An 18,802-nucleotide genomic window follows, 5' to 3' on the forward strand; every position below is an offset into this window, starting at 1 on the left:
ATCCAATAATATTTACATCAAAATATTTTTAAAATAAATATAAACCCATGTATGTAGTTTTATGAATATATGAATATTTCAAATTGTTTACATAAATAAATATTTTATTAAAATAAACTTTATTGTATATAAATTAATATTTAATTAATTATTAAATATTTCAAAGGCATGAAAATAATTTATTTTAATGGTTCTCGAATTGATAATATATTTATTTAGTAATTTGTAAAATTATTAAGCCCGTAACTGCGGGCAAAACACCTAGTATCTACAAAATTGAGAAACAGTGTTTAGTTTTATTTTTGATAATTATATAATTTTTATATCAAAAATTTGTTCTTATTTTTTGTTTAATTAAAGTAATTTTTTTAAATTATATTAAAATATCAATAAGAAAATAATAAAATTTAAAATATAAACAAAAATTTTATTTTAAAATATAATTTAAAATTTAGTAACAAAAGTATTGCATAACAGTCAGACCAAATTAGATCTCTTAGTGACCATGACTTTAAGGCCTTGTTTCATGTGAAGAATAACAGAAGGAACTGGCTCAATCTTGTGTCCTTCAACGATCTTTATCTCATAGTTTTGTATGATTTTTACAGCCACTGTCTTCATCTGCGTCATAGCCACTTCTTTCCCCAAACAAGTTCTTGGACCGGCATTGAACGATAAGAACTTATAAGATGGCACATGTATCGAGCTTCCAGTTTCCGAAATCCATCTCTCTGGTCTAAAGTCTGATGCATCTTCTCCCCATACTGATTTCATTCTCCCTAGTGAGTACAGACAAAACAAAATCTTCGTACTTGGCTCGACTCTGTGTCCGCTTGGAAGAACGTCGGGTTTTGTAGGAGACTTGTGCTGAAATGGCACCGGTGGATATAGCCTGAGGGCTTCACACAAGGCGCCATGTAGATACACCAACTTGTTTAATTCTTGGTGATTAAATGAAGAGAAATGATCAGAATCTTTATTGGTTCTTGGAGATAGTTTTGTGTCGATTTCTTGACGAATCTTGGTCGTAACTTCTTGATTCTTGGTGAGAAGCCAGAAGAACCAAGTGAGAGCAGAGCCTGTGGTGTCTCTGCCTGCTATCATGAAGCATAAAATCATGTCCCTGAGGAACTTGTCATCACCTGGATTCAACAACTTGAACTTGGTGGTGTCTACATCCATGTAAGACATCAACAAATCTCTAGAAGAAGTGTCGATGCTAGTAACGCCACGTGTTATTTCGTCTCTCTTCGAAGCTATGCACTTAGAGCAAAGCCGATCCAAAGTCGAGTGAGCAACTTTCATCTTCAACTCATCACCAAACCCAAGCAACCTTTGTATCTTGCAAACAATCTCCGGCTTGATATGTCTGAAAAATATCACTTCCATTGCTTCATCTAGAGCTCTAGCAAACTCGATTTCCGGCATTTCAATCGAGAGACAACCTGGATCAATCCCGGTCGCTAGAATAAACGTAGTGTCGAAGGTGAATCTTTGGAACACATCTTGTAAATCAACGACTAGTTTCTTCTCAGCAAAGTGATCAAGAATCGGGACAAGCCCTTTCTCTAGCTTACTCATGTTTGTTCTTAGCGTAAACTTTTGAAACTCCGGGCGACTCATCATGCTTTGAGCTGACTTCCTCAGATCCATCCATAGGTCGAAATCCGCGTTGAAAATCCCATCTCCCAAAACATCGAACAGCTTCTTGAACTCGGATCCTTTTGGGTAGTTTGTGAAGTTTGAGCTCATGATATGATGAATATTAGCCGGATCTACAGTGAACAACATGTTGACGCCAACGAAACATGGGCCTTTGAAAAGAAAAGTTAAGTTTGAGGCTTCGAGAAACTCGGTTATGTAGTCGTAGACACGAGGGATCTCTACGAGTATGCCCGGAAGCATACCGAGGAATGGCCAGTTCGTGGGAAACGAACGGTGAGGTTTCTGCATAATCAAGAAATATCCAAAGAATAAGGAGAAACAAAGGAAAGAAAATGTGATTTCAAGTAAGCTTATCATAGCCATTAGAGAGAAACTGATCGAGTTCAAGGGAACAACTGAGATTTTCAAGATACACACACGGATATTTAAATTTTAGTGCGCCGTTGAAAGTGGGTGATGTGTCTCCGTTGTGTTCGGATCAGAAAATAATATAAAACCTTGTCGTTTGCTATTTTTAATTCCTTACTTTTGTCGGTTGCTATTTTTAATCAACATTTTTATTCCTCAATTATCGACTATGCAATTAAAATCTTGAAGTTCTAGTTGACTTTACAAAATCAGACGGACCTCCACTATCAAATATGCAATTCCTCAACTTTTGTCGTTTTGCTGAGATTGAACCTTGCCCCACAAGAAACGAACAAAAAGAAGTGACTAAGGAGTCACGCATAAGAAGAATGAAGAAGTGGAAGCAAGAGATTGCTTACCATCTAAGGAAGAGAAGAAAACGCAAAAGCTAACTAAAAACAAGAAGTCCAGCGAGAAGTTGAGATACGTTACTTTTGTCGCAAAGAATCAAGTTGAGAAGAAATTAGTTGGCCAAGCTATCAAAGAAGAGTCTAGTGTTGAAATAAAAGCCTAGCTAAGAAGAGCTAATGAGAGTTGTTAAGAGTAATTAGTAGAAGTAAGGGCTAAGTTGTAGTTGCTAAAGTGCATCTGTCGTAGTTAATGAAAACTACTACTCCATACGAACAATGTGACAATGTTTAAGTTATATGTTCCACGTCTCGCATACGAACAAGGAATGAGTGTTGATATCTCTTGATTTTATTAAGTTTTAGATTCATATTTTAGTCCATTTTAATCATTTTAGGATGCATTAAGATGTATATATTGCATTTGCATACATATTTGCATGTCACAGGGTCTAAAGTGCACAATTGGAAGTGTTGGGGCTAAATTGAGGACGTTTCTGCAAGTTCAATAGTTTTAGGGCCGATGCGCAAATATACTAGAATCCACCATTGGGGATCTGTCAAGCTTCTCGATCTGAAGCTTAGCCACGACGGAGATAACGACCGGAGTTGCAGAGGGCGAGTCCGGTGCTTCTGGCCAGAACACGATCTCAACCACCACCGTGAGACAGATGACGAGCTCTGGCCACGAAGGAAACGCGACGGAGAAGCTTCAATTCATGGTGGCTCCGTTTTCAACCACGAAGAAGAAGACTGTGACATTGACGGTGGCTGAGAAGCTTGGCCGCAAGCGTCACGGTGAGCACGAGGAGGATAGAGAACGACGAACCATGGTTTGCAACCTCGAGTTAGAGCGGGTTCGGAGTGGTTTGTTGCAGCGGGGATGAGACGTCGCTGTGAAACCAACGAGCTCCAGAGCGGCTTAGTGAAACGGGATGCATAACCCGCTCGGGAAATTCTACGTCAAAGATCACGAGTCTTGCAGCGGTGAAGTGGAGCGACATGCCAAGGCCGCTGGGAGAAGAAGAGACCAGATTTCAATTGGTTAACCGGTTTATTCCGGTTTAATCCGTTTGACTCCGGTTTAATTCAACTGAACCAGCTCGATTTTCATTCTTCTATAAATAGATTTAGACCTAAAAACCCTAAGGGATCTCATTTTCTCTCTAGACTTTGCCTCATTTTGTAAAAGTTTGAACCTTTTTATCATTCTAAGAAATTTCTTCATCTTAAATCTTGTTTCTCTTAATCATTAACATGATTAGCCTTGAATCTCACATAGATTTAAGGTTTATCATGGAGATTAGGGAGTAGACACCTTTTGGATTCATGGGTTAGGGTGATTAGGGTGTCTAAGTGAAGATCTAGAGTGTTTAGTGTTAGATCTATTTCTTTCTTTGCTTGTTGAGGGTTCTTAATGCTATTTTAGTCTTGATCATACTAAAATAGATCCCTAGACATTTCATCCCCTGAAGGTGTTTGATGAAATGTCTGAACCAACTCTTCAATGCTTTTAATACACTTTGCCAAAGCAATTTGTTGTTAAAGGTGTTAAGATTGCTATTAGACTTGTCCATAATGATTGCTTTAGTAACATTCAACCAAAGGAATTTGATGCTTGAGTTGCTTTAGCAAATGAACATTCATCTAGGGATAGAGCTTGTTTAGTGTTGTGTCTAGGCATAAAGAAAGTGTAGTTGATAGCTTGCCACTCTAGCTTGGATCTTAGTCACCCAAAATCAAGTCCCTAGTCCCATGGATCCACCTTAGCGTTTGATTGAGTTCTTGCACTAGTTTCTAGATTGGATTTGAGATCACCTTGTTCATATTAGTAGGTTCTTAGCTTGTTACTCATCATCCATCTTCCTATTTGCTTAGATTAGGAGAGTTTGTGTATTCTTGGTGTTATAGATCACTAGTTCTCTGTGGTTCGACAACCTTTCTATACTATCATTTGACTTGGGAGTTTTGAAAACTTCCAATACCAAGTGTCGATCGATATTATATAGTGTCGATCAATACTTACATAGGCAAGCATTAACGTCCCTAGTTGTTCACTAGATTTATTAAACCAGCTCTCGCATAAGCCTAACAACCTAACTCAGCAGAATTATTATTATGTAATGAACATACTCTCGTATTTGTCAATTATCACAAGTTCATGTATCTAGTTGACTACTCTAAAACACAAGCAATCAGATAAATTCTGTGAAAGATCCTAATAAATCACTCTAGTAGTTTTATGTTTCAATAATTCATCTAAACCCTAATAAACCCTAAATAGACATAATCATAGAAAGCATAATCATAGTCTGAGTAAGAAATATTGGAGTTCCTATATAAAATCTATGATTGAGTTCTTGATCTTCTCTTCAAAAGCTACTAAATAAAAAACCCTGGGTAATATGGTGCGGTAAAAATGTGTAAGGTGGTATGTTGCCTACATAATGGCAAAACCTATAAATATTAGGTATAAAGACGGTCAATGGCATTTTAATAATTTATGAAATTTTTGGGCTTGAGACGGTTTTGAATCAAGTCGGACCCATCTACTCGCATGGGTGTCAAGCGACACCAATGAAGCAGTGTTGATCGACTCTTAATCTAAATCTCAACTTTGACTTTTGATTTCTTGAACATCTACGAGTTTCCTCATCCATAATCTCTAAAATATTCTATAATAATCTCCGCATTGCTTCAAAATATCTCTGAACCTGAAAAAAATATAATATAGACTTCAAAAACGTATAAAAGACTTTAAAAAGACTTATGATATGGCTGAAAACTGGTAAATCAATAGTATATTAGTTTGAGCGCATAATATTTTGGTGTAATAATTAATTGGTTTTTGTTGAATCCTCTAATAACTAATAACTGATCCGTCAAAATTTAACTACATTACAATATGATAAACGAGCTTAGAAATATGGTCTTTTGTAGTAAAGAATGTTAAAAGAATTTTACAAAAAAAAAAAATGTTAAAGAAGCTCATAAACATACATGGGCATATAAACTGAAACCATATATTCGAATCCAAATCGACTAAAATAGAAAAATTTGGATTTGCTTGCTTGTTGACTTTTAAACCAATACCAATCAACTACAACCTAAACCAATACACATGTTTATAAAACGAAGAATAATAGCAAAAATCACATAGAATTGTTCGAGTTCGGGTTGGAAAGGTGAATGGAAATCAATGTTGCCACTAGACAACTTCGACGAATCTGTAATATCTTTCTATACAACCAGATCGACCCGGAACTGATAAGAATTGACATGAAAGCAGACCAAACTATAGCTCATTTTCATACAGGTGAAAAATACATTATTCGATAGATTTAGAACCGACCGTTTTTACTCGATTACCGAACCGAATACCCGATGCCCAAGCAATAAACGATAACACAGTTTCCTCTACAACACATGTCAATAATAACTTTCTATACAACAAGATCGACCCGGAACTGATAAGAATTGACATGAAAGCAGACCAAACTATAGCTCGTTTTCATACAGGTGAAAAAATATATTATTCGATAGATTCAGAACCGACCGTTTTTACTCAGTTTCCTCTACAACACATGTCAATAATAACTATTTCTACTAACATCACATTTATGATAAATATTTTTCCCTGGAACAGATGAGACTACAGTTAATGTACAGAAATTGTAACATATGGAGATCGAACCCAAAACATGGATTTTTAAACCTTTGATGACTACTCCATCAAGAACTTTCCACTATTCGTTAAATTTATTTATTTATCACTAAGTGAGTTTCTCGTGTTCCTGCACAATTTAAATATTTACAAAATAATTAAAATAAAATTATTTAAGGTGCCTTTTTACTTGTTAATAAATTTTAAATAGTTTTATAATCTCTATGTATGAAAAGTAGAATATTTTGTTAAATTAGATTATGTTGTTATCTCAGTTAAATATGTGATTTTAAGTATAACAATTCAAATCAGTTTAGTTTTTCCTTTTGGGTATATTGATTTCTATATATTTTTCAATTGAATAAAAATTTATCTTGGTTTTAAATATATTAAAATCAGATTATTTTAATTATATTTAGTTTGATTTATCTAATTAGTTTTTTGACATCTTATTTAATTAGTTTGTAAACATATTTTATAATAGTTCATATGATTTAATATATGTTATTTTAAGAGGAAGTTTAAAAATAAAGCCTAAGTACTAATGTAATTAGAGTTGCATTAGACAATTTAATTAGTGATATTATAAAATAATATAACATATTTAAATATTTATAAATACCTAAATACAATAATTGGTAAAATCTCAAATAAATTATTATTTTAAATGATATTTTTATTTTAACTGACATATAAATTTTGGTATAAGAATTCAAACCAATTTGATTATCATTTTTTTAAATATATTGAATTGCTACTATTTCTCTAAAATGAACTAACTTTTTTAGTTCTACTTAGGCTAAAATGTGAATAAGGTTGTTGTTTTCATTTAGTTTGGCTCTTTTCTTACATTTTAAGTATATATAAATTCTGTATAATTAATATATGTTGATTTAGATTAACAATAGCATAAGAAATAATATGAAGAAATTAAAAAATATTGATCCTTCCACTTTAAAATTAAATTATTAATAATTTTATTTTGAAAAGAAAAATAGTAAATTGTTTTGACGGTAAGTAGAAACCCATAAATATTAAAATTAATATTAATGTATTGGTTTATTTATAATTGATTATATCTAAAACATCTACAATGTTTTAACTGAGGTAATTATTTGTTAAAATAATTCTTACTAATCAAGTATACATATATTATTTACTTTTGAAAAAAATAACGTAAGTATAATTTATAAAATAAAAAACCCAAATAGCTTAAAATATTTATAGATATGTTCCTTTTTGTTTTTTTTTGAAAAACAAAATAATGAAAAAGTAAAATAGAAATATTGATAATGACAATTACATAAGAATTGTAATTTATTTAGGTTATTAATGTAATTTACGTTGGAACTAACTTTCAAATAATATTATAGAGATTTTATAAAATAAAAATATATATTGACAAAAAGAGTGTAAAATAGGACTTATAATAAGTGCAATAACAAACAAAAATGGAAGTTAATTTTGTAGAGAGAGATAGAAAGAAAAAAAAAAGAAGAGAAAAAATATGATTTTAGTTAGTTAGTGAATTTATAGATTTTTTATTGGTTGTCTCACCTAACTTCCCTAAAAAATATTATCCATAAGTACAAGACAACGTCGGGCAACACTATACCATTATATAGTAGATGACAGTTGTTAAAAGGTTTGAGGTTAACGTGGCCAGTTTTCTGTAACAATAATTAACGAGAAGAGTTATTATTAAAATCTCCCACGGTAACGTTGCCAACGATTTTATCATAAGAAAACATGTGAACTAAAATCTTAATGAATGATTATGTACTCACTAACTTTGTAATGACCGATTAACCTCGCTCAGTAACTAAAGCCTATCTCCATTAAAACATTTATCTTTTTCTACACAAAAATCAAAGAGGAGCCATCAAATCTACAGAAAAAGAGAATAAAACACAGCAGATACGTTTTGGGAGAACATGAAAACGAATTACCAAAACATTGAATTTCGAATCCAAACTGTTATGGTAAGCTCTCAACTAATAGATCTATCAATAGCACGAAATAGGTCATCATTTAGAATTTTTGTTTAAGAGTAATAGTTGTTTCTTCGATACTATCTCTGCTATCTATGAGCAGTCAACTTCAAGAGTGATTTCCCGTCGATCTAGAAATAACCAGAAGGTGACCTAGGTATCACTGGAAAGATCTCGGAGTCAGCTTTTATCGACAAACCGAGGTACGTTAGAAAGTGATGGCCGTTTTAGTTAGGAAACGATAATTGTATTTTCGGAAAGTTTTTTATTTAAAAACATTCCATATTCAGAAGTTTAGTTTTAAGAGAACTTATGAATTGTTTCATTTAAAGAAGTTCCCATTTAAGAAAAGTTTATATTTAATGAAAGTTTTCATTTTGTAAACTTGGTTTTAGGAATCCGAAATCTAAACCTTTAGTTGTTGTGTTGCAGTTGACCACTATTTTAAAGTCTTAGAGTGTCGGGACATAAAACCAGCAATTCAAGAGACGTTAGATCAAATGGAAATTTTCAAGAGTCGGCTAAACTAAGCCCATGAGTACTGTAAATAAAATTATGTAGATAAATGCATGGGAGACTTGGAGTTTGAGATGGGTCAGTGTACCTGAAACCGAGGAAACTGTAGAGAGGAGTAAGACTCAAAAGGTGAAGAAGCTTAAGACTAAGTACATGTGACTGCCCTTATACTTAATGGATTGGGGTTGTGGCTTATCATTTGGAGTTACTATCAGAATTGTCACATTTCCATGATATGTTTGACGTGTCAGTCCTGATAAAATGTCAAAGAGAATGAGCTCATTTTGTTGCAGCTGACAAATGACCTAAATAAGAATTTGTATTGCACCTAATAAACCAGTACAAGTTTTAACACGACAAATAATGAATTTCAAGGAGCAGTGACAAAAAATGATAGAGACTTTTGGAGCCCTCCGGAATGCCACCGGAGCAGCCGCTGATATTCACCATGACGAAGGAGCCATCACATCTACCAAAAAGAGAGAATAAGGTATAACATACATGTTTTGGAGAATCTGAAAACAGATTATCATCAATCCAATGAATTTCAAAACCATACTTTCAGGGTAAGTTGAGCCGATTTCATAAACCGAGTTCTTTATTCAACGGGCCTTTTGGAGGGCAATCCATGCATCTTCAACACGAAAGAGGATATTACATAGCAGATAACAGTTATTAAAATGTTGAGGTTAGGCCAAGAGTTATTACAATGTTCGGCGCCAACTTGCCAACCATTTTATTTTATCGCAATAAAACAAATGTGAACTGAAAACAAAAACTGTAACATGTGAATTAAATTTTTATGAAATGATTTTCTATTTGACTTGTCTATAAATTCAGATTCCCTTCTCTATAAAAGACGAAAGGATTCTTAGAGTTTTATTCGTCAAACAACTAGAAATAAGAAAAAAAACATGCCGACTCAAAAAAGCTCATCGATCCCTTTAATGGTTGAGAAAAAACTCACCGAAATGGTGAAACCCCCAAAACACATACCTTCACATACTCTTTCCCTTTCAACACTTGACAATGCTCCTTACAACGAAGTTATGTACAAGATGTGTTACGTTTTCAAAGCCAGGAACGTCGGTTATGATGATAACCAGCCGAATTATTTGGTTAGGGAGGCTTTGTCTGTTCTTCTTGGCTACTACTACCCACTTTCAGGGAATTTGAAGCGGAGGGACACTGATCGGAAGCTTCAGTTGAGCTGTGGCAGCGACGAAGACGGCGTGGAGTTCACGGTGGCTACTGCTAACGTAAAGCTTTCTTCTTTGAAGTATCTAGAGAACATTGACTCAGATATGGCCTTGAAGTTCTTGCCAGAGGTTCAAGTAGATAAGGATGGTTATCCACCTTTTGCGTTGCAGGTACATAAGCGATATGTTTCATATAGGGACGCGACCATTGCATGCATGAAAATAGCTAGAACTAAAAACTTATCTTGCGTAAATTTGATCGTTTAATTAAGAAACTAGGTGATTCTCTTGTGCTCATGCACCAATACAATATTTACAAAATAAATAAACTAAAATAATTAATATATTATTTTATTTTAAAATATTTTGTATTTATATATAAATATCATTTCAAATAATACTATTTTAATTAGACAATATTTTTTGTACATATTACTTGATAGGTTTGATTATCGTTTGAGTATATTAGGTTACATCTATTTCTTCAAACTGAACCAATTTTTGTTCTAAATATGTTAGATTTTTGATTAAATTTGTTCATTTCATTTAGTTTAGTTTTTAGTTTTTTTAGATTAACAAATATATTTTAGGAAAATCACGCATGGTTTGATACATGTATTTTGAGAAATAAATAGCAAAAATAAATTAATTTTGATCAATTAATATTTTGATAAAATGAACATAACAAAATTTTTTCCGAAAGCTCATGTTATTATAAAAAATACAAAATAGCTCATTTATAATCATTGGCTAATATTTATTGATTTATACGCTTTGAGTCATTAAATATCTTATATGTATAAAAATTAACAGAATAATTATAGATAATAATATGTTGCTATTTTAAGTTGACTTTGATTATATAATATTACCAGTTTTATAAATTATTATATAATAATAATATATAATATATGGTTAAAAATAATTATCTCATTAGTGGTAGTAAAGACTTTAGGTACTCTAGATTTTAACATGAGAACTCAAAGACAAAGAAATATTTCGCAAATAACAGTATATAATAAAATGTTGATATTATTAGTTTATTAGAATATACTACCTTTGTTCCATGAAGATAGTAGTTTTGAGATTTTTATTTGTTTCACAGAGATAGTACTAGTTTTGTATTTTCAATGTACTTTTTTTTTCTTTTATACTATTTTGCTCATATTAATTAAGACAATTATTACATATGATAACAAAAATTGTAAATGGTGCATTAAACTAAGAATTGTTAAACTTAAAATCTGAATAAAAAATATTAAAAAGATAAAATAAATAGAAATTTTAATAATGACATTAGATATAATATTTTTTATATTTTAAATTTATTGACTTTTGTAAGTAATCGTTGTTTGAAGTAACTTGAGATCGAGACTTATGAAACTGACTAGATTGATTTTTTGTAAATATTAGTAGAAGTAAATAAAATCTGTTAGTGAAACAGTAAATTACAAAGTGAAACCCTTTAGTGGAAAAATGTAAGGTCGTCCCTAATACGGTAATACCATAATACTTCTCTTCTTGTCTAGCTTAATTTACAAAGTGAAATACCAATGACGATGACAGGTGACCAACTTTGAATGTGGAGGATTTATCTTAGGGGTTGCTCTGCCGCATTCAATGTGCGATGGATATGGAGAGGGACATATCATGTGTGCCTTGACAGAGTTGGCCGGCGGGAAGAATATGCCGACGGTGACACCGGTTTGGGAAAGAGAGAGACTCGTGGGAAGGCCTATAGAAAACGATCAAGTTCCCTTCGTTCCCGAAGGTGACACGGCTACTTCACCCTACTCACCTACTGATGATTGGGTATGTGTACAATACAAAGATCACTAGTTTTAAAAATTTTCATTAGACTTGGTAATGCTGAGGAAAAAGAAACTGGAGATCCCTAAAGAATCTAAAAGTATTATAAATATAAAGAAAAAAAAGTATTATAAATAATCTTTTCTTTAGGAATGTTTTAATAAAGCTTATTTTTTTTTGTACAACTAATAAAGCTTTGTTAGCAATATTTCCTGCATATGATTTTCGGACCCTTTCATTTCATTAGAGTTTATGAACCCTTGGATAAAAACAAGAAAAAAACAGTATTTTAACTTTATTTTTTAAAAACATTATTTTAAGTTGTAACATATTTGGATATTAGCTAACGACAGGTTTTCTCGGCCTGCAAGTTTCGGCTAGGAATATATTCTCCTTGCATGTGGAATTATCCTTCTGACTATTATTTTCGATTCTTCTCTAAATTTACGATATATTTCTTTCAAAAGATTACCATTCATAAAAAGACAAATACTTTTATCTGAAGTTTTTAAATGAATCCTTTTTTCAATTTTTTCTTTTCCCTTCAAATATTCAATGAGATATCTTCAACTGAAATGCTCTAACCATTTTTTTTAAAAAAACGGTGTCACACTTTAGATCTATTAGAAAACTTAGTGAATATGCCTCTCACAACTACTTTCACCTAAAAATATTGCAGCATCTCCAATGATTAGTTTCATTCTTAAGAAAAACTAGATTTTAACCCGCACGTTCGTGCGGATATTTTTTATTTATAAATGTATTTGATATTATTACAAATATTTCAAATATATTTTTTTCTATTTTTATATTATATATTGTGTAATTCTATAATACTATTGTTTATATTTCTTGTTAGTGTTCACTACATTTTACTTTGTTATTAATTTTTATTATTTACTAATATATTTTCAAGTTAGGTACAATATGAATTAATCAAACATCTAACCTCTTTCAAAATATGTTTTTTTCTTTAATTTATATGTTTTGCTATAATAACTTTTTAAATTTATTTTTTTTATATTATAGAAACGAAATATGTTTAAGAATAATTTATATTTACATGTTATGTGTTAAAATATACTTTAACATATATTATTTTAGTATTTACGGATGTATAAGTAAAAACATTATTTTGTCTAAATAATATTATTATTCTTACATAGTAGCATCTATCATATTAGTTTAGTAAATTTAACTTAAAATAGTATATTTTGGATGTTATGATATTAAGTTTTCTCTTTAATTTTTAGCTAAGATTTAAAATATTATATTACTTTAATTTTTACAATATATATAGTTTATTTTTTGTGGTCATTTAAAATAGTTATTTCTTTACTATCTATGACTTTATTTTTGCAAAATTTAAAATGTTATCATTTTGAGTTTGAATATTTATTTTTAAAATTTAATAATTTTCAAAAAAACTTTGAAAAATGATAGTACTATTTTTGAGTTTGGAAAATTACATGAATTTTGAATTGTTTTTGTTACTACATCAATACATTATTTTTAAAACAAATATATGAATTTTTGGTAATATTTTGTATTTTTTTCTCAACGGATTTGGTTATAACTAAAAATAAAATAAATTTATTTAATTGCAATTTGACTGTCATTAATATTTTAAATGAATTACTAAAATTTCATAGTTTTCTAATAACATATTTTTTAAATAGTATATAAACTAAAGGTTATTATATACTATATTATGTTGTTGTATATAAACATTTTAAAACAATATATTGTTAAGATTTCAAAATAAATAAAAGATAATATATGGTTGTAGATATAAAAGTTTAACCTATGTTAAATAGATTTATTTTTTATTAAAATTATTTATGATTACGAATTTTAACCATTTTAATGATGAGTGATAATTATTTAAATGAAACGATTAAAAATAAAATTTGTTAATTTATCTATTTAATATAATTGTCATATTTAATTCACACTTCTATATTTGTATAATACAGAATATAATTATAGAATTTATAGAAAATAGTATAAATTTTTTATTTTCTTGTTTTATAACAAAAATTTTAATTTACATTGAGTTATAAAAATATCATATTATTAAATACGAAATTAATTAATATGTTAGTTTATAAAATTATTTAAATTTTAAGTAAGATTTTGTTAGATTCGTTCTCAACAGATTTTGTTATAATGAAAAATTTTAAATTTATAGCTGGTTTATTATTAATCTAAATATCAATATTTTATATTAACTAATTGTTTAAGTAGTGTTACTATGGTCCAGAAATAATGTAACACACTAACAAACTTGAAGAGTCCAAAATTTAAATGACTACTTTAATAGTAGATAAATTTAGGACTCTATTTTAATAGAGTAGAAGTTAACTCTTTCAAAAAAAATCAGGTAACATGTTTTTCTGTGGTTTACTTCATTTTCTCTTTTATATATTTCAAATATATTATATGAAATTTTAAAAATAATTATAATAACACATTGTACTTTCTCAAGTTTACTAAATTTATATAAATATTTATCCAACACAATTACTATTTATTATAAATTAAATGTCATCATATAATAAGATCATTACACATAACAGAAATAATAAATAAAAACAATACATTTTTATAAAAAGACTAAAGTTATATATTTATCCTATAATGACTATTTAAGTGTTCTCAAGTGAGAAATGAGCTTATTTTATCTTAACGTTTTCTAAATCGAACCTAGAATAATCTGAAAATAATATTTTCATGTTCTTTACTTTTTTCATCTAATAGATGTAAAAAATAATATAGATTTTGAAATTAATTAGGTTACATCACATTTATTATATATTTAGATAAAAAATAAAATCATGTTAAAGCTAAGATTAGTTTATAATTCAAAGCTTATATTCAAAGTTGAAGAAATATTGTTCAGTTTTCAAAATTTGAAGAAATGAATAAAAAATGAAGTACCATGGAAACAAACTTTTCTTCAATATAAAAAAGAAAGAAACAAAAATGCAATGTACAGTTTTGTTTCTTTTAATTCAGCAGCACAACCAATTGATAAAAAGTTATGTCCAATTTTAAAATATAACTGCTTTTAAAATATAACTGCATAACATAATATATAACTGCATCTAAGAAAAACATAACCAACTTCCATAACCACTTAAAATTCTATTTTATGGGCTTTGTACATGGCAACAAACAACAAATATCAAAGTTAATTTTTTAAAAAAATATAAAATATACCCGCCTTTTAAAGTTAAAAAGCTGGGTCAGAATCTAGTCAATTCTATTAAAATAGGATAATTAGGGCTGGGCAAATAATCCGAACCCGAAAAACCGAACCGAACCCGATCCGAAAAAGTAGCACCGAATCCGAACTGAAATTGATTAAATATCCGAACGGGTTCAAAATTTTGGTATTTAAAGAACCGAAACCGAACCCGATCCGAACCGAAGTATTTTGGGTACCCGAATGTATCCGAAATAAATTTATATACTTAAATATATACATTATTTTTATATATAATGTATATTAAAATATTAAAAATATATAAGATACCTTTAAGTTTTCCAAAATACTCGAAAAATATATGCAAATAGTCAAAAGTAAATGTTTAAAATAGCTAAAGTATACTGAAAATACCAAAAATAGTTAAATATCTATTGATTATTTATCCAAATATTCAAAGAAAATCAATTTATATGTTAAATTAAGGTATTTTGACATATATGTTATGAAAATTTATATGTAATATATTATCTTTCTTATAGATTTTGAAAATTTAAAGTATATAATGAATTTTGAAAATTTAAAAACATTTTAAATGGGTTATCCGAACCCGAACCGAACCCGCAAAGATCCGAACCGGACCCGAACCGAAATTTAGAAATATCCGAATGGGGCTGAAATCTTTGACCCCGAAAACCCGAAACTCGAATGGACTGAACCGAAACCCGAATGGGTACCCGAACGCCCAACCCTAAGGATAATATCCAATTGATAAATGTTTGGTCCAATAATTTATTTTATTTATTTAAAAGACTATTATATCAAATTAAATTAATACTAAATACAAATATGATTAAAAACTTAAATATAAAAATTATTTGAAAAAGAAATTAAACAAAAATATACCCGCCATTTGAAAGAAAAAGTTCTGGATAACTTATTTATTCTTATTTTATAATCTAAAATTAATATTTCATACTTTACTTATTTTTTATATGTGTAATCAGGTAACTGAAAAAATAAGTATCAGAGCTGAGAGCATAAGAAGACTGAAAGAAGCTACACTGAAAGAGTATGATTTCTCTAATGAGGCACTCACTACTTTCGAAGTTACAGGAGCTTATTTGTGGAAGTCAAGAGTTAAAGCTCTGAGTTTGGATCGAGATGGAGTCACATCTTTGGGTTTAGCTGTAGGAATCCGAAACGCAGTGAATCCACCTTTACCAGACGGATACTACGGTAATGCATACATAGACATGTATGTATCATTAACCGTTAAGGAAGTGGAAGAGTTAACCATCTCTGACATCGTGAAACTCTTAAAACAAGCAAAAAGAAAGGCTCACGATAAAGATTATCTCCAAGAAGAGCTTACCAACACTGAAAGTATCATCAGTATGAATTTAACGATCAAAGGAAGATTTTGTTTGACGGACTGGAGGAACATTGGGATTTTTGGACCGATGGATTTCGGGTGGGGTGAGCCGGTGAATATTGTTCCGATGGTCCCACCAGAGATAGCTAGAATTCTTAGTATAGTCATGCCAGCGTCGAGGTTAGAACCTTCTATGGCCGGAGGGGTTCAAGTCATGATTACGTTGCCAAGAGCTGCAATGGTTAAGTTTAAAGAAGAGATGAATTCTGTAAACTAAAACTTCTTTCTTTCGAGAGACTCTTCTTTCGATATGGAAATCTTAATAAATTAATATCAATAAGTAATAATGTTACACAAAAAGTGATAACCATTTACAAAAAGTGAAAATGCATTCAAATAAATTCTTGGTGAGAACATCTAGTTGATTCCATCTTCAGAAATCTGGTCATAATCACTCATCAAAACAAAATAAATACAACCATGCCAACTTCTTCCATTTGCAGTTTTCATTGAGGCATCTCCAGGGTCTTTCTTATCAGCCTGAGAGAAACACAAGAATTGTTTTGGTCAACCATTGTTTTGTATTTCATGATGAGGTTAATTTCCTTTATACTTTACTTGGATCTCTTTTTATGCTATTTGCTATTTATTGACTTTTTCTGACTCTTAATTATGAAAGTAAGTCGGTGTCCACCCTGAACAGACTGCCACTTATAAGCTGTTCTCAGTGAGTTTTGAATCTTTGAATTAGTCGAGCAATAGTTGGATCTTAGAAGAATTCCACTTTAAAATTTTGTGTGGAAGATTATAATGAAGGGATGACTTCTTTAGTCCCCCTCAACTATACATACCCACACTAAATCGTCCTAAATTAGTACTTATTGATATTAATTTGTGATTGACAAGCTATATCAACATGTTAATGGTTCAATCATTTGAAAATATTCTGGGTTTATGTTTCAACATCATATAAAAGAGAAGATCATATAGTTTCACTATGCATTTTATATCCTAAATATAAAAGAGCTCATGACAAGTAACCTTGTTGATTTCTGAGAGTGATCTAAGACCAAGACCTCCTTCATCCTTTGGTTTATATATCTCCTCCCAAGCCAGTTTTAATTTCAGTGGATTCAATTAAGTCACATCCTGACCTCAGAAACGATGAACAAATTTTTTTGAACTCAAGGATACATGCTTTCGGAAGGCGATAAGCAGATAACCAAAAGCTTGATAAATTCTAGAGAACTGAGCCAATAAGTTCTAGTTTCCCTGCGAAAGAGAGATATCTGTTAGTCCATGTTCCTATTCTCTTTCATATTGATTCCATCAGAGGCTGATAGTCATTTACTCCCATGCATTTAGTATCTAGAGGCAAGCCTAGATAGCGAACAGGAAGTTCCCCCGAAGTAAACCGGAACCGGCTTGTAATCTCTAGATGAACCTCCTCTGTAACTCCTGCTAGAAATATTTTCGTCTTTTCCATACTGATTCTGTGACCAGAAGCCTTGGCAAAGTAATCAAACAAAGCAACAATGCCTTCTACTGATCGTGTTTTCCATCAGATCATCAGCAAAATTCAAGTGAGTTAATCCCAAGTTCTTGCAGCGAGGAATGTACCCAAAACATTGAACACTTGCTGCTTTGTCCAGTAGTTTTGATAGAACATCCATCACAATGAAAAAATAGGTATGGTAATAGTGAACAACCTTGGCGAAGACCTCTTTTTCTTTAGAAATATCTTGTTAATTCTCCATTCATTTGAACAGAAAAAGACGCAGTAGAAATGCAGAGCGAGATCTAATGAATAAACTGTGGTGGGAAATTCATAGCCGTGAGGGCGTTGCGCAGCAAACTCCATTGGACAAAGTCGAAAGCCTTCCAGATATCTATCTTGCTGGCACACCTAGATGGAATGTTATCTTTATGGTAGTCTTTTATGATATCTGCTGCAAGAAGGAGTTTTTCTAACAAGAGCCTCTCACCGACGAAAGCAGATTGATTTGCAGCAATACATTTGGGAAGGATCAGTTTCAGTCTGTTAGCGATGAGCTTTGAAATCATTTTATAAAGAAAATTACAACATGATTTCGGCATGTAGTCCTTCATCTCAATTGCTTAAGTTTTCTCTGGGATCAGAGCTAATATCATTGAATTAATATCTTTTGGAAGAAATCCTTTAACAAAAAAGCTTGAACTGCGGTTATGAACTCTCTTCCAATAATCTCCCAAACAGATTTATAGAATTCAGAATTAAAATCGTCAGGCCCCGGGGATTGATATCCAGGTCCGGCTCGTATCACAAAACAATTTCATTCAAACCTGTGAAATTATTATGGTTAATATATAAAATAAATGTTGTGGAATTATTATATTACATACATTAAGTAGTTATCTTAGAAACCTTTTTAGGAAAAAGAAAAAAGTTAAGAAAAAAACTACAATAAAACCGGTGTCCGTCCAACGGTTTGCTTTGGTTCGTGATGGTTTCAACAAGGTTGGACCCCGGTTAACTCTTCTTTTCCGATGTCTTCTCTTGCAAAGATACTCTTTTTCTTTCTCCTATAGGGTTGATTTCGACCAAAACGAAGAACAAAAAGTGAAACACACAGAATAATGT

At 30.8% G+C, this 18,802-nt stretch overlaps 2 protein-coding genes across 2 annotated transcripts; one reads left to right on the forward strand and one right to left on the reverse strand.

Annotated features, from left to right (window-relative positions):
- Window positions 1–399: 399 nt before the first annotated feature.
- On the reverse strand, window positions 400–2,089 carry LOC130498673 (alkane hydroxylase MAH1-like). The gene has a single exon (XM_056992223.1). It carries the CDS (start codon window positions 2,026–2,028, stop codon window positions 478–480), a length of 1,551 nt encoding a protein of 516 aa, XP_056848203.1. The 5' UTR covers window positions 2,029–2,089; the 3' UTR covers window positions 400–477.
- Window positions 2,090–9,492: 7,403 nt separating this feature from the next.
- On the forward strand, window positions 9,493–16,542 carry LOC108821441 (spermidine sinapoyl-CoA acyltransferase). Its single transcript, XM_018594482.2, has 3 exons — window positions 9,493–9,961; window positions 11,357–11,602; window positions 15,815–16,542. The coding sequence occupies exons 1-3, from the start codon at window positions 9,506–9,508 to the stop codon at window positions 16,457–16,459; spliced, it is 1,347 nt and encodes a 448-aa protein (XP_018449984.2). The 5' UTR covers window positions 9,493–9,505; the 3' UTR covers window positions 16,460–16,542.
- Window positions 16,543–18,802: the final 2,260 nt, after the last annotated feature.

Source organism: Raphanus sativus, chromosome 8 (genome assembly GCF_000801105.2).
Source record: "Raphanus sativus cultivar WK10039 chromosome 8, ASM80110v3, whole genome shotgun sequence".
Taxonomy (NCBI): Eukaryota; Viridiplantae; Streptophyta; class Magnoliopsida; order Brassicales; family Brassicaceae; genus Raphanus; species Raphanus sativus.